This window comes from Meriones unguiculatus, chromosome 3 (assembly GCF_030254825.1).
Source record: "Meriones unguiculatus strain TT.TT164.6M chromosome 3, Bangor_MerUng_6.1, whole genome shotgun sequence".
In the NCBI taxonomy this organism is placed as follows: Eukaryota; Metazoa; Chordata; class Mammalia; order Rodentia; family Muridae; genus Meriones; species Meriones unguiculatus.
This window is the reverse complement of record NC_083351.1, coordinates 70320986-70345066: the sequence shown is the minus strand read 5'-3', so window position 1 is coordinate 70345066 and position 24081 is coordinate 70320986. Positions and strand designations below refer to the sequence as shown.

The window sequence follows — 24081 nt, the reverse complement described above, 5'->3', positions numbered from 1 at the left end:
CGGCCAACGGAAGTCCGAAGTGACGCCGTCGGAAGGACCCGGGTAGGGACCGCCCAGCTCTTCTAACTCCCCAAGGCTGCGCGTGGCGGGCCACGCTGAGGGCGGCGGCGGGCGGCGCGGCGTGCCACGCTGAGGGCGGCGGTGGGCGGCGCTGCGGGCCACGCTGAGGCGGCGGCGGGCGGCGCAGCGGGCGCAGGCCGCGGGGCGGGAAGATGGCGGCGCTGGGGTCGCCGGCGCGCACCCTGCGGGGGCTGCTGCGGGAGCTGCGCTACCTGAGCGCGGCCGCCGGGAGACCGTACCGCGACACGGCGGCCTACCGCTACCTGCTCAGGGCTTTCCGAGCACATCGGGTAGGAAGCCGCGTCCCGCGGGCCTCAGGCCTCGGGAAGGGCGAGGAGAGGGCGGGCTCGGCAGCGTGGCCGCCGGTCTCGGGGCAAACGGGTCTGATCGGGCTCGTCCTCCACCTGCCTTTCTCCCTACCTAGCCCAGGCCCTGGGCTATTTTGCGGTCCCAACTCCCCTACTGACCCAGGAGCCGCGTGGGCTGCACCTCCCGGGGACTCAGTATCTGCCACCCAAGGGTGGAGCTGTCTCTGAGGATTTCATTGGTTTGCCTGGTACACGGGGTGTGGAATGGTGGTAAGGGCGGGTGCTGTGTGAAGGAGGCCTTAGGGGTCGTTACACTTAAAGGCACAAGGGCACCCTCTCCACCTTGAATGAAGTGTTTATAGGAAGCAATGTTTTTGTGGAGTGTATACGTGTTTGTGTGTGTGTGTACACATAGAATTTCACTATTAATCTGGCCGACCTGGAATTTGCTATGTAGATGAGATTGACCTTGAACTCACATCTGAACTCTGTGATTAAAGGCAAAATCAATTTTTAAGATGATTTAGTGGGGAATGTGTTGAGTTCAAGAGTAAGGCATTGTGTTGTATTAATATCTTGTTCGTCACTGAGGAAAGCAATGTCTTGTATTCCTTCTGTAGGGATCGCTACATCATTAGCTTGCTGTGTAACAGGATACGTTTTACTGCTGTATCAAACATAAACATACAGAATGCTATCCTTGGGACGATACCATTGTGAAATTCACAGTTCTTAACCCTCTTACTCAGAAGGGAATGGAAAATGGTTAATTTTCCAAATGAAGTAATGATCAATTCTCCGCCTTTTGGACAAGATCAAATGCAAGTGGAGCAGCTAAGGCTCAGCGATAGTTATTTGCATAGTTCTGCTTCAATTTAGGGGAAGGAAACCTATGTCTGATAACCTAATAACCAATCACCTTAGCTGCTGAATTTGAGCAATGTAAAACCTTAGAACTGAAATTCACGTAGTTTTTTAAAAATCATAATGTTAGGGACTGTGTACTAAGAACTCGGGCCAAATATCAAGAGTAAGATGTGTCAGGTGGTGGCGAAACCTGTCTTTAATCCTAGGGAGGCAGACGCAGGTGGATCTGAGTTCAAGGCCAGCCTGGTCTACACAGTGAGTTCCAGGACAGCCAGGACTACACAGAGAAAACTTGTCTCTGAAAAACAAACTAAAGAAGATGTTCAGGAGCCACATCTGTTAAGAAGCTACAGTCCACCTGAAGAGCCATGAACGAAGACCATGTTTAGCATAAATAAGCGTTAAGGGTGTAGATGACCATCACGCAGTGGTATGAAGAAGATGTGGTTAAGAAAGTCTATGAATAGGCTATTAAGCACAAGTGAATGGAGGTTAGGAAAAGTAAGGCTACAGGGAAAGAAAATGCCTAACTCTAAGGCAAAACCAACAGCTTCAAATAGTTGTTTAGAGTGCTGTGGGCATGATGAGGTAGGTAAGTATATATGAATGCAGCTGTACCTTATAGAGGTAACATTATTGCCCCTGAAGGGGGCTTTGTAGTGGTTTTGAAATTGTTCACAGAAAGCTGTGTGTAGTGGCCCATGCCTTTAATCCCAGCATTTGGGAGTCCAGCCTGCTATAAAGTTGAATTCCAGGACAGCCAGAGCTCCATAGTGAAACTCTATCTCGGAAGAACAGTAACAGCAAGTTTCTCAGGAAAACACCAGGTATGGTGACCTGCAGCTTTAATCCAGGCAGATACCTAAGTTCAAGGCCAGGCTGGTATAGAGAAAGTTACTGGCTAGTCATGAGCTACCCTGTTTCAAGAAACTCACAAAAACCCAAACAAAACAAAACAACAAAATCAAACTCCCCAAACCACCAAGACTGATTGCAAGAGGTAGCAGGGCAGTACTTGTTTTTAGCATGCCCGAGGCCCTGGGTTCCATCTCCAGTGCTGGGGGAAAAAAAGAAAATTTGAGAAATCCCACTGTACTGAATGCACATAATAATATGGGGGATGATTTTTATTTTCTTCTGGTTCAGGGCTAACTAAAAGCTTTCTGTGCTCATCTATTCTGTTCCCTAGGGAGAAAGGATACAATTAGGAACCCCTTTCTTTTTTACCTACATCTTTTAATATATATGATGTGTATATATATGTGAGTGTGTGTATATACATACATACATACTTTTGGGGCGTGCATGCCAAATATGTGAGGGTCAGAAGACAGTTTATTTATTTGGTTTTTCAAGACAGGGTTTCTCTGTGTAGCCTTGGCTGTTCTGGACTCGATTTGCAGACCAGGCTGGTCTTAAACTCAGAGATCCACCTGCTTCTATCTCCCTGAGTGCTGGGAGTATAGGTGTCCACCATCATGCCTGGCTGCCAGAAGGCAGTTTATAGGAGAGTCAGTTCTCTTTCTCTACTGTGGTTTTTGGGGACTGAATGCTGGGTATCAGGTCTGGCAGCAAGTGTCCTTACCCGCTGAGCTGTATTAGCAACTATACTTTGCTCTTTGGCGATAGATCACAGTGATTTCCAAGCCAGACTGGGGTACATAATGAGACTCAAGCCCCTCTACACATATACTAAGTTTGGCCCAGGTGTGCTATGGTGTCACATAACTGTAAATCTCAGCATTTGTAAGTGCAAGACAAGAAGACTGAATTTCAGACCAGTCTTCCTTGTGTTTAAAGAAGTTTTGATTAGAGCAGCTGAGTGCTGCTTGGTAGGTCTTCTTCACTGGTAAAATGAATCAGTTCAAGCAGGATTAAAAGGAAAAGTATATAAAGGCAGGTTTATGGGGGCAGCTCTAGGGTGGGTTCACTGATCTCACAGGAGGTCAGGGAAGTCACTGTGTAAACAGGAAGACAGGACAGCGGGGTGGGGTGAGGGACAGATGACACATGAACCAAATGTCTGGATTATATAGAGAAGAGCCTCTGGGGGGCAGGAAACCCAAGCCCCTGGGCTGGGAAGTTCAGGTAGGGACTGAGGGATGCAGGGAGAACCTGGAGGCCAGGTCTGCTTTGTATTAAATAGGCACCTCAGGGGCTTTTCCCAGCTCTGAATCCCAGCACTGCTGTAATTCATTAAATATTACACGTTCTACTTCTCAGATTTTAACCTTAGATATTTAGACTGAGAAAAGGACTCATGTATGCAGTGGTGCCCAGGGACTAATCAGACATCCCCATCTATGCTTACATTCTTCACGTCCCCACTCCTTTCTCACAACTTTGGAGCCCCAAAATAGTTAAGGACAGAGGACTAAAAATGAAGCACTGGGAAAAATAACCATGATTTGGTGTTACTCTGGACATTGATATGGACTTGATAGCTTCTTTTTTGTTTGCTTTTTTCAAGACAGGGTTTCAGAGATTCCGCCTATAATCCCTCAGCGAGTGCTGGGATTACAGGTGTGGACTGCTGCCCGGCCGACTTTATAGCTTAAAGTCATTAGAATCCAGATTTTCCAGATGGTTAAATTGTAAAAACAAGTTTAAGTTATATGAAAACATACTTATTTCATATATATGTGTGTGTACATATGTACATATATTATCTTCCTTTTGTAACTATTGACTACAAAACCATGATTTTGTAGAGAAGTTTCTGAATTTGGAGTGTAAGGTGTTAGGTCTCAGGAAGTCCGTATTTCCAGAAATGAGCTCAGCCTGGACTTCAGGAGGATTTCTAGAGGTTATATAAAAGCCATCACTCCTCAGGAACTTGTGAAACTGGTTTTCTACCCCACAAAGGAGTCCTTTCCTGTGCTACAGGAAGAAGGGACCTGGCTCTCCATTAAATTGCATCTATGGTTGCACATCAAAGTCCAAGCTAACCTGTTGCTTTTCTCTGTCCCTATTCATGAGTACTCATTATACATTTCAAAGACCCCATGCTGACATACTGGCTCCTCCCACCCTACCCCCAATTCCCAGGACTGTTCCAGCTCCCTTCTTTTTCCCTCAGCTATTTATTCTCCTTAAAATTTTCCATCTCTTGTTCTCTCAAGGCCCTAGCCATGTCCGGTCTTTTTCTCTCTCCTCAGGACTCTTCCGATGCCTCTGGTTATTTTCTCTCTCAGTCACAATAAAAACACAGAACAGAGTGGTCATTTCAGTGCTTTCTTTAATGCACCCCCTCGCATACAAAAGGTTTATAGTACAAGTTATAGAACACAAAGTAGACTTAATTTAAGGGAGAAAAGCATGTTCTTTATGTGACCAAAGAAAGGAAGACAGCTTTCCGAACTATGCACCATTCCGTTTAAGGTAGTGAACACATACCCATGCACATTTGTATTGTTTCCTTTGTAGAGAAAGCTCACTTAGTAACTCCTCCTGTGGGTATGTGGGTACAGTGTGGTGTTGACAGAGTATCTGACTTTGCTAATCACTTTTTTAGGTCACAAGTGAGAAGTTGTGCAGAGCCCAGCATGAGCTTCACTTCCAAGCTGCCACCTATCTTTGTCTCTTGCGTAGCATCCGGCAACATGTAGCCCTTCATCAGGAATTTCATGGCAAGGGTGAGCGGTCAGTGGAGGAGTCTGCTGGTTTGGTGGGCCTCCAGTTGCCCCGTCAGCCTGGAGGGAAAGGCTGGGAGCCATGATGCAGACAGTCCTCAGACCTTCCTTCATTCAAGGCTGTAACCATTTGTATTTATCATTAAATATTTTTTAAAGTGTAGTTTTGGGTTTTCTTTCTGTATTTTTGTTGCCTGGTTAGGGAAATAAAATTGGAGGTGTCTGCAAGTGGGTTTGCTGAACTTTTTTACCCTGGGTTCACTGACGTGTGTCAGTGCTCTTGCACATGAAGATTCGTGTGGAGGTCGACAAAGAATGCCTTCCTTAGGTACTTCTCTGCCTTTTTTCTTGAGACAGTTCTCTCACTGGACTTGGACTCACTATTTTGGGTTTAGTAACGAACTACCAAGTCTCCAGGATTTGTCTCAGCTCTCCAGCTCTGGGGTTAGAAGCATGCAGTCCATGACTATGTCTGTGCGTGCTAGGGATCCAAACTCAGGCCCTTATGTGTACACACTTTATCCTGTGAGCCTGTCCCCTAGTCCCTGCTGTGCTTGGTCTCATTTTAAAAACTTGGATTATTTGTTTTGTTTGTTTTTGGTAATAAATGGAGAGATGGGCCTAGTGGTCAAGGGTGTGTGTATTACTTTTGCACCCATGATGGGTAGCTAACAACCACGTTTTGTAACTCTAGTTTCAAGAAATCTGGCCCTTCTGGTCTCTACAGGCACCTTCACTCATCTGCACATATATAATTAAAACAAATTTTTTGTTTTGCCTTTTTTTTTTTTTTTTTGATAGGGTATCACTATGTAGTTTTGACTGGCCTGGAACTGGCCTTGAACTCATAGAGACCTGCCTACTTCTGCCTCCATAGTGCTGGAACTAAAGAACTACCATGTTGGGCTCTTAAGTATTTTAAAATATAAACATAATAAGTAGTGGGGCACCATTGTGCATGCTTGTAATCCCAGCATTCAGGGAGGCAGAGACAAGGCCGGCCTGGTCTACAAAATGAGTCCAGGACAGCCAAGGGTACAAAGGAAACAGTCTCAGAAGAAAGGAAAAAAAAAAAAAAAGCTATTGCCTTATGGGCCTATTCTGATGCCATAAATGTAACTATGTTTGTCCTGTCTTGTCTCACATTTTCATTACTTTTGGTAAACATTACTAAGTTTACTATGCATCTTTCCATGTTTCCTATGCCTAGACAAACATATTACTTATGGATGTGTATCTACAATTTTTATTTTCTTACTGTATGATATGTCTGAGTGTAGGTGTTTGTATGCCATTGTGCAGAGAGGTGTCAGAGGACAGTTTTAGGGAGTCAGCTCTTTTTCCCCAGTGGGATCCAGGGTCTTAGTCCTGTGCTCCAAATGCATTGGCTATTTGCTGGTCCAGTGTGTCTGTTTCATAAAAGTACACAGCCATGGCCAGGCACAGTGCACAGGCCTGCCTGTAATCCCAGCACTCAGGAGGCAGAGGCCAGAGGATCTCTGTGAGCTCGAGGCCAGCCTTGTCTACAAAGTGAGTCCAGGACAGCCAAAGCTACACAGAGAAACCCTGTCTAGAAAAACAAACAAAAGCAAACAACTATGATATGTTCCCATTAACACAGTATGACACCCGAGCACTCTGTTTCCCAAATAGCTGGGATTTTTTTTTTCTTTTTTTTTTGGTTAGGACAAGCTCTCATGTAGCCTGGGCTGGCTTACTTATGTAGCCTGGGCTGGCTTACTTATGAGCCCAAAGCCGGCTTTGAATTTCCTATCTTCATGCTTCCAACTTTCAAGTGCTAAGGTGACAGGCATGTGTCACCAGGACTAGCTATGTTTTTGGTTTGTTTGTTTGTTTCTTGAATTCTGCTCCTAGAAGAATGAAGAAAAAAAAATCTATATCCACTGAGGCTGGGCATTGTTGGCACACGCCTCTAACCTAGCACTCAGAAGGCAGAGCTAGGCAGATTTCTAAGTTCCAGGCCAGCCTAGTCTACAGTGAATTTGAGGACAGCCAGAGCTACACAGAGAAACTCTTTGACTTGAAAAACAAAATGAAACAAAACAAAACAAAAGTAACTTTTATCAGGGCAGTGATGGCTCACACCTTTAATTCCAGCACTTGGGAGGCAAAGGTAGGTCGATTTCTGAGTTTGAGGCCATCTTGGTTTATAGAAGGAGTTTAAGGACAGCTAGGACACAGGAAAACCCTGTCTCAAAAAAGCAAACAAAAATAATAAATCTTGCAGGTCATATAATATAACCTTACAATTTATGAGGTTATAAATTATAAGATTATGAGTATTATAACCTTATAACTCTTGGTTAAAGGGCACAATCAGTATAGACAGAAGAGTGAGTGAGCCTGGCAGTATTCCAGTGAAACTTGATTGAAAACAGTGCTGAGCTGTAACCTCTCATTATTTCAAGGTTTTCTTCAGCTATATAGCAAGTTTAAGGTCAGCATGAATTATGTGACACCTTGTTTTACAAAAGCCAAAAACTGGGGCATAGTACTGAATGCCTTTAATCTCAGCACCTCGAAGGCAGAGGCAGGTGGAGCTCTGAGTTCGAGGGAACCCTGGTCTATAGAGCGAGTTTCAGGTGAGCCAGGGATCCACACTGAGGGTCTATTTTAAACTAACCAGCCCAACCAACCAAAGGAAAAGAGCAACACTCCCCACCTCAAATTGAATAAGGCATCGATGTGGGTTTGATTTCTGGGCTGCCGTTTGCTGAACCTCATACTAAGAAAACTTTAAACACAAAGAAATGATCCCAAATGGGAAGGCAGAAGTGTCAGGACTGAAAATGAAAGTCAATAGATGAACACTGGTTATATGAATGTTGGTTTGAAGTACGCCATCAGGTGGATCCTGCTCAATAACAGAGGTCTGTTTAGCATGCTCAAGTCCCTAGATTTGGGGTGTAAGATGGCTCAACAGTAAAGACAAGCCAACAAGCTAAAATGTGGTTCCTGGGATTAACATGGTGGTAGAGAATCAGCTCTGAAAATTGTCTTCTGATCCTTTTGTTTTTTGAGACAGGGTTTCCCTGTGTAGCCTTGGCTGTCCTGGACTCACTCTGTAGACCAGGCTGGCTTTGTCCTCCCAGAGATGCACCTGCCTCTGTCTCCCTGCGTGCTGGTATTACAGGCTTGTGCCACCACACCTGGCTTATCTTCTGATCCTTAAATGTTTTTATTTTTTAAATTGGATTAAACCCCACAAAGCAAAATGCCTGGTCACAGGGCACAGGACAGCTTGGTCTACACAGTCAGTTCTAGGTCAGTCACAGTTACATGGTGAGGCCATATCTCAAACAAAAGACACTAACACTCAAACATAAATCCTTGCCATTTTAGTGTTTTCTCAGGTCACAGTTTTTTCAGGATAATACTATATCTATAATAGTGCATCTCTCTAGAACACAGTTAATTTGTACAGCTTTCTATGAATCAATTTCCGTTTCAAAAACATTTTTTTGTATATGAGTGTTTTACCTCAATGTATTTATGTGCATGGGTGCACGGCGTCCCTAGAGGACAGAAGAGAGTATCACATCCTGAGTTAGAGGGTTGTGAGCTGTCCTGAGGTTGATGGGAACTGAAGAACTTGGGTGCTCTACAGCCAGTGTTTTTAACCTCTAAGGCTTTCTTCAGATCCTCTTCTACATTTTTCAAAGGATATCTGCACATAGCTGTTTGGAATTGTTTAGAATTTAGAGTTTTTGAACTGGACATTAGGGTACATGCCTAACCCGAGTGTAGCTGGAGCAGGTTTTAGGGCAGCTTGATCTATATAGTTTAAGAATAAATCATATGGTCCATTATCAGCATGAGCTGCATTTAGATAAAGCTCGGTTCAGAATCACGGAGAAGCAGGAGGCACGAGGCCCTCATGTTCCCGATTTGGCAGCTGGCTGCTTGTTTAGGTCCTTTCAGTTGATCCAAGGGTTGAAGTGTTACAGGTTGCCCAACTGGGCTCACAAACCAGAAGAGGAGGGAATCTTGGGCCTCAAGACATTCACTGGATAATGTTTTGTGTCTTGAACCAAAGGCTGAGGAATTTGGAGAGGGGGTAATGTTAGAATCTGGGAAGATTTTATGTCCCAAAAGAATTCAGCCAACGAGCAGGGAGTTAGCGTGCGTTTATAATCCCAGCACTCAGGGAGGCAGAGGCGGTCGAGGCCAGTCTGGTCAACAAAGGAGTCCAGGACAACCTAGGCTACATAGGGGAGAGTTCAACCAATGAAAACTAAAGGGTGGAGAGACATACAATTACGCAATTAACAAACAAACAAACAAACCAGTACAAAAAAAAACCTGGTTTCAAGCCAAATCGGCATCTCAACTATTTTGCCCTTTGTGTTCGTTTGCCTAGCTTCGGCACAACTGAAAAATGTCTCATTCCCTACCCTACACTGCATTCTTACTCATTTAACGAGGACCATTTTTCTTACAACAGTGACACCACGTCTCAAAAAGTTCTCTGAAATGATATATACATGCAAATTGCTGAAGATAACAATGATTAAAATTTGCATTGACTCAGTATAGACTTAAATTTGCCTTGAAACTGTGATTGCCCTTTCATATTATTATATCATTATCGATCTAGCACTAGATAGGAACTCCTTAATGTATGTGCAATCATAATGAAACAACAAAAAATATTCCTATTTTCCCTCCCATTATGTAGAAACTAGCGACGTTTCAGCTTAAAAGAATCTCCAGTTTCTTTTTGCCAATTTGGAAAACCAGTATGCAGCCGTGGCATAGGTACTTCCCATTGGCTCACTTGGGCCTCATGTCATTTGGTCACCCCCAACCGGCCTTGAGATTAGATTAAGAAATCAACTACAGAGGAAAGGTCGCAGTTAGCAGTGCGTAGGAGTGCGGGGCGACAGCCAGCCAAGAACCCACTAGGCTGTCCTGTGCCCCAGCCCTGCCGCGGACACGCCGCTCTGCAGTATGGCCTGCCTCAAGTTCTCACGTGCACAGACTCGAATCAGACTAGCAGCTTCCAGCTGTCCTAAACGCCTGCTCCCCAGTGTGCTGCCTTCGCGGGTTATTTCCTGAACCTGACGTGTCCCGGCTCGGGCACTGATGAGGGGCAGTGGCAAAAAGGCCGAGGATAAGGTTAGGTAGGTGTCCTCCTCTAGGGCTGGGCCCTCCCACGGGCTCGCGATTCCGCCAGTATCCGTCAGGAGCGCACCAACCCAGAGAGCTTCCGCCGAGCTACTTACTCCGACTCGCTCTAAGCTTGGCACTTGCTAACTTGGGGCTGGGCCGCCGGCGCAGCAAGCAGATAGGGCCTAGATGACCTGCAGCCGGCAGCACAGGGTTGGGCGCCTGGAGCCACTGAGGCTCCGAGTCGGCGAGGGAGCAACGTTCTCGCGAGATCTGAGCTCGCAGGGGGGCGGGGCCACCACGCGTGCACGCGCTCGCCAGCCGTTAAGGTGGGACCCTTGGTGGGCGGGGCGAAGCCAGCTGGATGGCGATTGGCCGAAACCTCACGGGAAACGACTCGGCGCGAGCAGCGTGCGCGCTCCCGTCGCAGCGACGGCGGTGGCGAGCGGCGTCAGAGCTCGCTAGGGGGGGTTCACGGCTTCTGGCGGGTGTCGGTGTCGGGAGGAGGCGAGAGTCGGCTTAGCCCGTGTCGCGTCTGTCTCAGGAACCGGACGGAGAGTGAGGGCACGAGGGCTCGCTCTCGAGGGGGCTGCCACCTTCCACGTCCACGCCGTCGTGAGGAGCGCAGCCCGGACTCTCCCGCGACCCCTCCGACGCCCCACTCGCAGGCCTCGAGGCCGCGGCGGCTACCGAGACAGCGCCGCACCTCCCCCATCCCTTCCCCTGGGTCCCCCGCCCGCCAGGGCCCGGCCGGCGCCCCACCCCCGCCCGCTACGCCGCCGCCGCCGCCATGTCGGCGCAGGCCCAGATGCGCGCGATGCTGGACCAGTTAATGGGCACCTCTCGGGACGGTAAGTCGCTGCCAGAGCCCCGGGGGTGGGGGAGGGGCCGCCGGCCGGGGGAAGGCCTCCGCGGGGGCGCCGGGGTGTGCGCGCGCGCGCGGCCGGTCGAGGGGCTCCCCGATTGGTAACCCAGGGCCCCGGCTCTCGTTTAGGCCAATCAGGGCTCGGCAGGCGGGCCTGGGGGCGGTGACCGTGCGGATTGGCGGGAACTGCTGCCAATGGGGCGAGGCGGGGCCGGGACGCAGACAGGGGCGGCCGTGCCTGACTGCCGTCGGCCCGGCCGGGGTTGGGCGAGCCCGAGGCCGCCCCGCCTAGCGGGCGGCCAGGTACGGCTGTGGAGTAGGGGCCCGCGGAGCGCCGAGGCGTCCCCCAGCGCTAGCTCCTTCACCTCGGGCTGTCGGATCGCCCCTCGCCGCCGTCCTCTAGAGTGCGGGCGCCCCCTCCCGAGGCTTAACGAAACCTTCCCTACTAACCCCAGTGCAGGGACGCTTCGTCGAGCCCTACAGAATCAGCCTTTTTTTTTTTTTTTTTTGTGGAAAATCTGACCCAAACCATGGTTTCTTAAGTGGGAGTGTTTGGCCCCATTTTGTAGAACTGTAGGCTTTTTTTCCCCCAGAGACCTCCATTTTGTTAGACAACTTAATAGAGGCGTTTCTTCAGTAAATATTGACACATTTTGAATGTGCCCTAAACAGAACCATTTTGGAAATTCGATGCCCTCTGAAGTAGAATGGACATTTTAAAACGCAGTTAGGTTAGAATCTTTATAGGGAGTTATCTACGTGTTGGATTATCTTTTGTTCTAGATAGTTTCTAAAGTGATGAAGTGTTACTTTTTGGGAATGATTAACTATGTACTTTCAAATTAAAGCTTAGCACTTTTAAAAACAAATCCAAATTCTGATTTGTAAAAACTCGTTTAAGGCAAGTTCCTTATCGATTTAAATGCTGTTTTTTTTTTTTTCTTGACAAAGTTTGGCTTAAAAGAGAAGACATTTAGCTTAATTGAAAATCCCATTAATTTTCTTGAGCGCTTTGCTGAAAAATACAGGAGAAGTTAAAACCTATTTAAAATCTTTTTAGCAATACTTGTACAGCTTTCAGTGTATGGCTAAGTTTTAATAAAGCTTGGAACGCTTCTTAATAGAACAACATTAAGGTAAATGAGGTGGATAACAGATTCACTTATTGTTGTGTAGAGAAGAGTGGAAATTGGAACGTATTTATTTGTGTGTAGTAAGTAATCCCTTGAAAGTTAACATTAATTAAAAATAGCACTAGAATAACCTAACTTTCATATTTGGGTAAGAATGTTTATAATTGCAACATGTGTTAACTTTGTTCATTTTCAATCATGAGTGAGGGTATTTTAGAAGGGGCTTTGTACAGGAAACTAACAGTTCAATCTTTGTAATAACATTTAGAAATCTTTAAGGCTTACTTATGTAGTCCTTTTAATTTGAATGGATGCCATTATTGGTATCTTCTTTATAGATAGGATTTTCTTATATTACTGGGAAGGTAGTTGGATCAAGTTAACTATGACCTAACAATTTTCTGATAGCAGCCCCCTCTAGTATTGTGAAACTGAACTATTACAGTATGTACATATACCTATAAATTTCTCAGTGTAGTCCTAGCAGGAAGCTGGGTTCTTAAAATTCATTGTTTTTTATTTATATTTGTGTCTCTCTGCCCTGGATGATTTTTTTTTTTTTTTTTTGTCCACCAGATCAATTGAACTTATGAATGAACTCATGTTTATGAGTAAACAATAGTATTTAGTTGAAATGATTTGATTTTCAGTGCTGTGTTGATTCGTAAGAAACATCAGTTCTGGCTTGGTAGGCTGCTGAGGCAGGAGGATTTCAGTGAGTTCAAGGCTAGCCTAGGATACATAGTTCCAGACTAGTTTGAGTCAAGGCAGGACCCTGCCTCAAACAAAATAGATAGATTGGTAGATTGATAAGTGGAAAAGGGGGATGAATATTTAGCCAGGTGTGGTAGTGTGTTGAGACTCTAGCTCGATAAAAAAGAAAAACCCACTTTTTTTAGATACCCATATTAATTCTTTCATATATGCAAGATAACATAATACATTTCTTTCTTATCACATATTTAATGAATTTGTAATTCAGGACCTTGAAATAAAATCAGAATTACTTTATTTTTGCATACAGTAAACCTAAAGTTATCCAAGGATAGGGGAACATAGGTATATCACTGAATCACATAATGGAAAATTGTGTGTTACACACATGGGCAGCTTACCAAAAATGCTGTGTGTTTGGCTTTAAGAGGTGGAATTGGGGATCCAGAAATGGGAGAGAGATGGAAAAGGTAGGTAAGGGTGGGTATTTAAAGGAGATTTGGCTTTTGTAGACTAAAAGAGCAGCCAAAACAGTCATGACTATTTTGGGTAGTGGTGCCTAAGGTGGCGATTATGCCCTAACCTTTATTATTGTCTTTGTGAAGGAGTCTGAAATGGTAAAGAAATTCTGGGGCTCTGGGAAATCTTTCTAAAGATTTCTTCCCTAACTTATCTAAGCATTTTTAAGTTTTCAATTGCTTGGAGATTTAAGTCTGTTGGTTAAGTGTATAATCAGTTACTTAAATCAGCTAATCATGCAAATAATTAAACCTCACTAGAACCCTTTGGAATAGGAATTGCAGTGGTAGGAAACTAGGTAACTCAGATTACTGGGCACTTCAAGAAAGGACGGTCCTTGGTGTGTGTGGGGCTTTGGATAGTCAGAAGGGCAGCATGATGGCATTGGGAGGTTGGGTAGAGGGATGACCAGGAGGTGGGAGAGAAATGCATAAGGGAGATGGGAGGGCCAAAGACAAACTTTGCCTTCTTTGCAATTTTGCCTAGGGCCCTGGTGGTGGCAACCGCCTGTGTGCCACTGAAAATCGTGCCGATGCCTGGCATACTGCATATATGGAAGCAGGGTACCGCGTGAGTTGAAACATTGGTCACACTATATAAAGTTTGTATATGTGAATCAGTGTAACTCAAACCCATGTAACGGGGTGGGGGGAGTCTGTCTATATTTGGAATTTTCTAATAAGACATCATAGGTTAAGGAAAAGAACACTGGGCTGAGATTCAGGAGACCTGGTTTCTAATTAGAAGCTTGGGTAAGTCACATAACTTTTTTGCCTCAAATTAAGTCTGTTGTTATACGGGAAGCGAAATAATTTTCTATGTTATACTAAAAGTGTTGAATAACTATAATTAGGTTTTGTGTTGTTTTTTTTTTTTTTTTTTTTTTTTTTTTGAGAAAAATCACAATACCCATTGCTAGTATTTTATCTCCAGTTTAAGATCAATTATTTTTAAAATTCTGTCTTAGAAAAGAGACAGGTAATTTATTTTCCTTAAACGTATTCCAGATGGTAGCAGGAAGGCCCACATAGGAAAATTTAAGAGATATTTTGATATTTTGAGACTTGTTTTTGTGACAGTTGAGAGAAAGTATTTCAGTGCCCTTGATGGACCATGGTCATTTTAACTAGATTGAGTTAATTGTAAGAATGTCCCTTGGCATAAAGCTTCTTTGTGAGCACACAGTTTGGTTATAAGTCTCTGGCCATGATTCCAGAAAGACTAAGGAAGCACTACCACCTCCCCATTGGTAGGATCAAACTCTTGGGCATTGCATATTCTAGGGAAGCTGAGTCCCTAAACTATATCCTCTGGCCTAGGACCTGGATCTAGATTATATCCTAAATTTAGAAGTTTGAAGTTCAGAAAGTTGTCCTGAGGGTACCATGCTTTAAAATTGTTTTAAAATGGGAGCATAAACCATTTCTGAAAGGTTAACATGATCCAGGAATGACCGTGTATATTTAAATGTGCTTTGGAAGCCAACCTGTAGACCCAAAGTATAGATCATAGAAATAAAATTGTGTGGTATCACCCGTGATGATGGGCTGTTTTGAGCAGACTAAAGTTGGCTACAGCTGGGGATGTATCTCAGTGGGGGCACACTTTGTTAGCATGTGCAACAACCTATAGGTTCAACCCTCAGTACCACAACCTTCCTTCTGCCTCTCCTGAGGGACAAAAGCCACTCCAGTGGTTGTTTACCTCCAACAGGGCTCTGCTTTGCCAGTCAGGGCTGTCCGTCAATGTTACTGGATTAGTAGATCATTGTTGCTGTGTATGGGGCTCTGCTCTGATCCCAGCATTTGGGAGGTGGAAGCAAGAGGATCAAGAGTATGCCAGACTCAGCTACATAGTTAATTCCAGGTAACCCTAGGCTGCATGAGACCCCATTTCAAAAAGCCAAATCAACAAAACACCAAAACATACATAAAATTTTTAGATAATTTTAGCTATTTAGGATAGTAATTTTACTGGGCTGCATGGTACTTCCTTAGTCAATACAGGATGCTAATCTTAACTGCTAAGCAGTTATGCAGTGTGTCATAACATATACAATTGAAAAAGATCGTCATCTTAGGTGATGCCTTGAAAAATGCAGTTCAGAAAGTAATTTTCCTATTCCTAATACAAATTTAGTAATATATAAGTAATTACATCTACATCTGTGTAGAACATTACTGCCTTTCTGCAAAATTATTGAATCAAAGGTTTGAAGTATTGTTTTTGTCACCCTGTGGATTATCTTCATTGTAAAATCGTCTTTATTGTAATTTGTGTTTCTTTATTATCATCAACACACATATTCTTAATATTCTTCTCATCTTAATGAATCATACTTATCTCGTGGTCAGTTGTAAGCCATCCTTTTATTATATTTGGTTCATTTTTAAGTAAAAGAAGTATAGCCTTTAATGTACAAGTGCACATTTTAAAAACACAATGGGATATTTCTTAGACTAGAACATGTACATCTAAGGCCAGTTTTTCTGTTTGTAACTGTTTGATATTGTTAGTGTTAAGGCATCTCCAAAACATTGAAAGCCTTGTTAGCACTTGAATAGTGAATCAGTTAAAGCTTCCCCCTCATTTTGCATTTTGAACTGTAAATAATATTTCTATCTACAGAGCAGCCCAGAAAACTAAAAATCTCACCTTACAGAACCCTAGTCTCTTGAAATCTCTGCAGTTGTTTAGCACTCAAGTAAGCCTATGTTTCTGAGACAGTATTTCAGGTAAAAACAAAAACAGAAGGAATATTATTTTTTTATGTATTTGCAACCACTGTAAGTAGCAACTATGTTTCTAGTTAAAGTAGGATGTCAGCTAAGGATAAAAAGTGTTCAGGATGGGGACTACGAAAGTGAATAGGTGTTATGGTCATGTTCAGGTTTATTGAATGTTCATTGAATGTTCATGATTCTTACAGACAGTGAAATTTGGAAGTTGGTGAGGGTTCAGCTAAGCAGTGGGACTGAGCACATATACATATATATGGTTTAACAAGAATGAAGGTCAGTAAGTGGCAAGACAGTTAAATGAGAGATGGTTCTTACTGAGCTTCCACTTGGACATAGTGACACACACCTTTAATCCCATCACTTGAGAGGCTGAAGCAGGAGTGCCTACCAGGCTGGGCTACAGAGTGAAAGCTTATCTCAGACTAACAAAAAGTGAAATTGAAAGCCTGGAGATTACTTTTTTTAAAAAAAAAAAAAAGATTTATTTTCGGTGTTGTACAGTATCCTGTCTGCATGTGTGCCGGCAGGCCAGAAGAGGACACTAGATCTTACTGTAGGTGGTTATGAGCCACCATGTGGTTGCTGGTAATTGAACTCAGGACCTTTGGAAGAACAGCCAGTGCTGTTAACCTCTGAGCCATTTCGCCAGCCCCTGTAAGATTACATGTGTAATCTTAGCGTTCTGTCACTTGGGAGGCTGAAGTAGGAAGATGATGAGTTTGAGGTCAGTCTAGGTTACAATCAAAAAGTGTCTGAAGCAAGTCAGGGCAGCTACTTTGAGGAAACATAACAGTCCTACCCACCCCAATCAGTCTATGAAGAAATTGTAGACTAAGAAGATGAAAGAAGTTGGAACATCTTGTTGGAGAAAAAAATGAGGGAGTGAAACAGGGTAAGTTTCTGACAAGAATCTTAACAGCTTTAGCACACAAAGGAAAACCAATCTGTTCCTTTTGGGTGTGGGTGGTTGTGGTTCTGTGCATGCATGTGCATGCAGGTTTGTATATGTAGAGGTAAAGAACAGCTTTTGGTGTTGTCTCCCTGACCAGTGACCTGGCATTTATCTGCCTGTGTCTTTGCAGGCTGGCATTATAAGTGTGTACCACTGTGGGTAACGTTTTTTTACATGGGTTGCTTGTGCTTGTAAGAAAACACGTTAGCAAAGAAGTTATTGCTCCAGCTGTTTGTTTTATACCGGTCTTGGAACTCCTGACTCAAGCAGTTCTCTTACCTTAGCTTCCCAAGTTCTGGGACAACTAGCAGGTACCATTGTTCTACTCCTGTTCTTTTGGGTTTAAATGATCACTTACTAGTAGCTGCTTGGGTAAAAATGGGAAGGAAGGATTATTGAAGACAAAGAGGAAAGTCATCTTTAAAAAATTAATGTTTACATCAAGTTTTTGTTTTAGCTGAGTCAAAGGCATGAGAAAGTAACATTTAGTATAGTCAGTTGAATAATTGTCTTATCTTGTTCCTTAACATTGGCCAGAGAAAGAACTTAACTTCTTTTTTTGTAGAAAACACTGTCTCTATTGACCCATATGTTCTAATTTAGTTGTGAACCATGTACAACTGATGTCTGACCTATTTGAATCAACGAGAAAAGAATTTAACCAACTGCCCTTGCTGAATCTTTTGTCCTGTCTCAAGAATATGGTAAATTGTTTGCTTTTATTTTCTTGAGACCTCAGATTTCTATAGGCCTCAATTTTATATTTTAGAGCTAAACTATCCAAAACATTGCTTTTCAGTTAGGGAGGGTGGATATTTATGGAGGCTTAGTGAATCAAGTTTTGTGTTGTATTCAGTTCTGTATTGTGCTCTTTGCAGTTAGAGCTTGAAGGTGTTTTATTCATTCATTCATTCATTCATTCATTTATTTATTTATTGAGACAGGATTTCTCTCTGTAGCCTTGGCTATCCTGGACTCCCTTTGTAGATAAGCCTAGTTAGGAACTCAGAGATCTGCCTGCCTCTGCCTCCCCTGAGTGCTAGAATTACAGGTGCGTTCCACTGTGCCCAGCTGAAGATGTTTTAAATAAAGATTTAGTTCTATGGATTCCTGCTTTTTGTAAACTTATTTATTTTTAGAAGTAGGAATTCCTATATCCCAGGATGACCTTGAACTTCTGATCTTCCTGATCGACTTGAGAATGCTAGAATTTCAGACATGGGCTATTTCATCTAATTTTATGTTGTACTGGGTGTCACCCTGTTTTGGCTTCATGCATGCTTGGCAAAGCACTCTACGAATAAACATTTATTTTTCGCTAGATATAGTGGCTCATACCTGTAATCATGCCTAATGAGAGGCTGGGGCAGGAGAATTTCTGTGTTTGAGGCCAACCTGGGCTCCAGAATGAGACTCTCAAACTCTCTAAGCACCTTCCTCGACCCCAGTCAAAAACATTTGTTGGCTACTGTTCTGGGTCACAGTGTGTCCCAGACTGGCAGTGCTGCAATTCTGGAGTCTCTTCAGAGATTCAAATGCTTATTCTTGACCTAGAAGACTAAGAAGTCTTATGAAGTTTCTTTGAAGTTTTGTTTGTTTTAGGTTTGTTTTTTGTTTTTTGAGACAGGGTTTCTTTGTGTAGCCCTCTTGGAGCTCACTCTGTAGACCATGCTGGCTTTGAACTCACAGAGATCCACCTACCTCTGCCTCCTGAGTGCTGGGCTTAAAGGCATGCACCACCCACCACCCAGCTAATGCTCCCATTCTCTCTCTCTCTCTGTTTTCATTTTGGTTTTTTTCAAGACAGGGTTTTTCTCTGTGGCCTTGGCTGTCCTGGACTTGCTTTGTAGATCCAGCTGATCTACAGGTGGATCACAGAGATCCACCCGCCTCTGTCTCCTGAGTGCTGGGATTACAGGTGTCTACCACCACACCCAGCTTTTTTTTTTTTTTTTTTTTTTTTTTTGAGGCAGGGTTTCTTTGTGTAGTTCTGGCTGTTCTGGAACTTGCTCTGTAGACCAAGTTGGCCTTGAACTCAGAGGTCCATCTTTCTCTGCTTCCCTAAGTGCTGGGGTTAAAGGCTGGACCATCCCACTTCACCTAATATTTTTTTGTCTATACTTTCTAAAAAATTTACACACACATGCTCATGCAGGCTGTTGGAAGGTAGTGCTTGGTATTGGACAAGGCAAGCACTCTACTATTTGTGCTATATTCCAGCACTTGCTTTTTTTAGACAAGGTTTCTGTGTGTATACCAGACTCGTCTTTTCTTCTGTAGCTCTAGGCAGACTTTGAAATTGTGGTCCTGCTTCTCCAAGCAGTTGGTGTTATTGACTGTGCCTTGAAGCCATTCTTTAATTTTAAAAAGACATTTTTATTACTATAAACATAAATACAAATAGAAGGGTATGCTATAAAAATACAGCTGGACTCTGGGTTTTTTTGTTTATTTTTTTGTTTTGAGACAGGGTTTTACAGTGTAGCCCTGGCTAGCCTAGAACTCTCAATGTAGAACAGGCTGACCTCAACCTCTGCCTAGGAAGTGCTGGGATTAAGAGGGTACATCACCATGCTCAGTTTAGACTCTTGTCACTTAGAATTCCATATGCTTAAGGTTAGAGTTTGTCAGGTGTATTAAAAAAGTAGAAACTTATTTCTTGAGTTAATGTTTCTTTCTGTGTGGTAAGTATCTTGTTGATGAATTGAATGACACCCCAAATCATCTTGTGCCAATTCCATATTTTGGAAAATGCTGTTCTAGGTATTCATTTAAGACATAAAATTATTAATATATATGTATATATATATATCTCCAGCATCTATCTCTTCTCATGAGTAGAAATGACTAATCAGAAATAAAAAACTTGTGAAATAGAGAGTTCTTGGCTGTGGCTAGGGAGATCAACCAGACCTGCAGAATGAAATCTTTGTTTAACTTAGCTTCTCGTTTTTCCTTTAGTGTTTTCGTTCATGAGATTCACCAGTTCTGCAATATTTCACAAACACAGTGGCACTGTGAAATGAGAATGTAGTGATAGAAACTGTGAGGAGAGCATAATTGCGATTAATGAAAGGGGACCAAGAGGGTCATACCTGCTAGGAAAGAAGAGGTGATTTATCATAGAGGAATTTGTGTTACAGTTTGATTTGTAGTATTAGAGGTAATATTTACTAAAGTGGTGTTTTGTTTTGTTCTTTTGTTAATTTATTTGCATGTGTATAATTGCTTGTCTATATGTGCTTCATGTGTACAGTGCTAGAGGAGGGCAGAAAAGGGCATTGGATCCCTTAGAAGTGGAGTCACAGTAGTTGTGACCTGCCTGATGTGGGTGTGGGGAATCAAGCATAGGTTCTCTACAGGAGCATCCAAGTTCCTTAAACTATTGGGCCATCTTTCCAGTCCTGCACAGTACTGTTTTAGTTGATTGTTCGTTGATATACTTTAGGGTATAATTAATTGATAGCAGTAAAATTACAACTACTTTCCTTGGTATCCCCAATTCCCTTTAGTCCTTTTTGTTTGTTTGTTTGTTTGTTTGTGTGTTTGTTTTGAGATAGGGTCTCTCTTTGTAGTCCTGACTGTCCTAGAAATCCCTTAAATTCCCAAAGACCTGCCTGCCTCTTGTATTTCAAAGTATTCTTTTTCTTATTTCTTCTTGTATTTCCTTCATTTCTTTTTTAGTTTTTGTCTCTCTTGCCCAAGCTTGCCCAAGGTGATTCTTCTGCCTCTGCCTTTTGAGTGCTTGGACGACAGCATGAGATACCAATAATCCCAGAGATACTAATGTGTAAATATTTACAAACAAATACTTATATTTAAGTGATATATTCTTCTTATACTGATTATAGTTACCTAATTTTGAAAACAAAACACCAGTATGAATAAACAAATAGTACCTTATACATTTTGGTCATATTTTAAAATGGATGGCAGAGTCCTCAGAGGCAACCCTTACGAATATAACATATGTTCAGTATGACAGTTTTTCTGTTGTGCTGTTTTGTAGCTTCAAGCTCTCTCCCTGATGCTGTGGTTTTGTTTGTTTTGTTTTGTTTTGTTTTTAACTCATTAGGTTTTCACTTTTTTTTTTTTTTTTTTTTTTTTAGTACCCTCGTTTTTCTTCTTCCCTTTTTGATTTTTGGGAATGTTTTCCTTGATGTTTATAATTATTTCAAACAATTGAGTCCTGTTTGTTTTTAAGAGTCCCTGGTAGCCTGGAACAGAATTGGGAGTGTTGGGATTAGAGGTGAGCCACTACCATACCCAGCTCTTTGGTAGTATTTTAAATTAATAATTCAATCTTTGGTTCTTTTCAGCTATTTCTTCAAAGGTGCTACACATCTTTAATTCCAGCATTTGGGAAGCTGAGGCAGAAGAGCCAGACATTCTAGCTAATGTGGTCTACATAGTGAGATACCCTGTCTCAAAAGAAAAGAAAAAACTATAGAATGGAGGGGAAAAAAGATTCCATTACTTCTAATTTTGTGTGTAAAAAATTCTAGATAGAAGGCACCAGATAACCAGAGTACAAGTGTTACTGTATCAGAATTGAACAGGCTGCAATTTTTGACATGTTCAGTTCTGTGTAACCTTACTCTTAAAAAGTATTTTGAGATAAGGTCTCACTGTCAGGTCTAGAACTCACTCACTGTAGTACCACTGGCTTCAAGTTAATGGCAGTCCTACTGCCTCAGCCTCCCAAATTTTGAGGCTGCAGGCATGAGGCGCTATGTCTGCCTTTGTGTGAACTTTTGTAGTTTAATTTCTGAAGCAACACTTTAGGCTGAGAAGTATGCTGATTTAAAAAAAAATGCTGAAGTAGATGTTCCCAAGAATATAATGGCACTGATTTTTGGTACTTGTCAAGACCCTTTCCTTTGTATAATGAGTAAAGACAAGATTGGAGCATAGTCTTTGGATGTAGTTTCTTTAGAATTTGTTTTTATATTTCCATTATTATTATAGTAGCATCTTAAAGTTTGTAAAAGCCTTTTCTCCACTTCTATTTATTTATATTTATATTTTGTGTGTGTTGCTGTTTTGCCTGCATGTATGTCTACGTGAGGGTGTTGGATTCCCTAGAACTGGAGTTACAAGTTACAGACAGCTGTGAGCTGCCATGTGGGTGCTAGGAATTGAACCCAGGTCCTCTGGAAGAGGAGCCAGTGGTCCTAACTGCTGAGCCATCTCTCTAGCACCCACCTAACTTTTTTTTTTTTTTTTTTGTAATAAAAAGCTGTCAAGAGGGTTATGGTTGGAATTACACCAGTAACTATTAGTGATTATTGTTAAAGTACAGAACTGTATTTAACCAAAGGACTATGAAAAAATAGCCTCTTTAGGCTGGAGAGATGACTCAGAGGTTAAGAGCACTGGCCGTTCTTCCAAAGGTCCTGAGTTCAATTTCCAGCAACCACATGGTGGCTCATAACCATCTATAATGAGATCTGGTGCCCTCCTCTTGCCTGCAGGCACAAATGCAGACAGAATACTGTATAAATAAGTAAATAATTCTTAAGAAAAAAAAAGAAGGAAGAAATAGTCTTTTCTAAACTGTGTGGTAGACTATGGTAGCCTATGTTTACTGAAAAGAGCAAAAGCTGCTGCTGTTACTCAGTGTGACTTTATACATTTAAAAAGAAATGTCTTGGCATTGCAGTGGAAAACTCATAACATTTATATAAAAGTTTTTAAACTATAAAAATAAATCAAGCTATATTAAATAGTTTCGAAGCATCTTTGATTATATTAAGACATCATTTTAAGTCCTTTTATATAAAATATACTTTAAATTACTTAAGTATACAGTATGTCAAACTGAATATTCATGTTAAGGTAGCATGAAGGGAGAAAACAGGAAGAGCAGAAGTTCAAAATCATCCTCAGCATCCTGGGCTACATGAGACTATCTCCAAAAAAATTTAATAATAATTAGGGCTGGAAAGGTGCTCATTTGCTGCTCTTGTAGAGGACCCTGGTTCAGTTCCCAGCAGTCAGATAACACTCACAACTGTCTGTAAATCCAGTTGCAGTACCCTCTTCTCATCTCTCAGAGTGCCAGGCACAAGTATGATACAAATACATACTTTAAGCAAAAAATTACACCCATAAACGTAAAAGCAAAAGTAATTACAAGTTGCTATACACCTCTAATTTAGCACTTGAAGAGGTTGAGGCAGGACCATGAACTGCAGTTTGAGGCACTTAGTCAGCCTCTCTGTCTTAAAAGCAAAAACTAGTTGCAAAAAGGTTTATATAGATGAATGTTAAAGAACTTAGAAACATAGGTAAGACAAGTAAGGTGCAAGGATTATATAAGAATTATCAGATTGACTCCTCAGTATAGTAGTCACGTTGGCTCATGTGAGAACACAAGCAAGGGGTTAATTTTGCATTTCTTAAATTATCTCCTTGCCCTAGAGTAGACTAGAAACTGGCCATAGGTTTTTATATAATTTCTACAATATTATGTGGATGTGCAGCTTATGTTGGAAAAAAAAGGGTACCAATACCTTGTCTCTTTAGAAGTTCAAGAAAGATTAGGTAAACAAGAAGCTACTACTTTTCAGTTCTTTCCTTTCCAGCTCTAGCTTTCTTGTCAGTGAAGGGGATATTATTCAGAGAAAAGGGGCCTGCTGTGTTCCAAGCCGACTGAGTGATAAAACATCCTAGATTAACATCTACAGATGGTGGTAGTGGATACTTCATTTGTCATACTAGAAAAATGTGGGAGAGCTTCCCCGTCCTTGCCTCTGCCTTCATTTATAGACATGGGGTACTTCCATTGCTTTGTATGCTGATACATTTCCTGCTCACTCTTTTTTTTTTTTCCTGAAGCTGAGCTCTGAGCTAAGTCTATACAAAGAAATATTGACTGCTTTTGTAAATTGCTTGCCATTAATGCCTGATGATATACAGTAAGATAGGATTCTGCATACCATTAATATGTCAAGTATTACAAACTTTAAGGTTCTTTTGAAATTACAATACTAAACTCAGTTCACTTTTGCTAACTTCACAGTTGTTGATCACATAGCATGGTCATCCACTCACAGCTTAAAAAAATACAGGGAGCATCGGAGAGAATGGGTAAAGTAAAATTTTGATGTTTTTAAAATAGCACCTAAAGTTATGAAAGTTCAATTGGTTTATTGTTT

The 24081-nt window shown here is 42.3% G+C and overlaps 2 protein-coding genes across 6 annotated transcripts in view; both read left to right on the top strand.

Moving 5' to 3' along the window:
* Positions 1-90: 90 nt before the first annotated feature.
* Positions 91-5030, top strand: Fmc1 (formation of mitochondrial complex V assembly factor 1 homolog). Its single transcript, XM_021632150.2, has 2 exons — positions 91-350; positions 4750-5030. Exons 1-2 carry the CDS (start codon positions 213-215, stop codon positions 4951-4953), a joined length of 342 nt encoding a protein of 113 aa, XP_021487825.1. The 5' UTR covers positions 91-212; the 3' UTR covers positions 4954-5030.
* Positions 5031-10714: 5684 nt separating this feature from the next.
* Luc7l2 (LUC7 like 2, pre-mRNA splicing factor) overlaps positions 10715-24081 on the top strand; it is a 54842-nt gene continuing 41475 nt past the window's right edge. For 2 of the 5 annotated variants that reach the window (XM_021632145.2, XM_021632139.2), the window contains exon 1: positions 10715-10848. In XM_021632145.2, coding sequence (XP_021487820.1) covers positions 10788-10848 — 61 coding nt within the window. In that variant the 5' untranslated portion in view covers positions 10715-10787. Of the gene's footprint in view, positions 10849-13714; positions 13799-22697; positions 24014-24081 lie in introns of those variants that run through there. The other 3 variants (XM_021632137.2, XM_021632148.2, XM_021632141.2) reach the window with 3 other exon arrangements.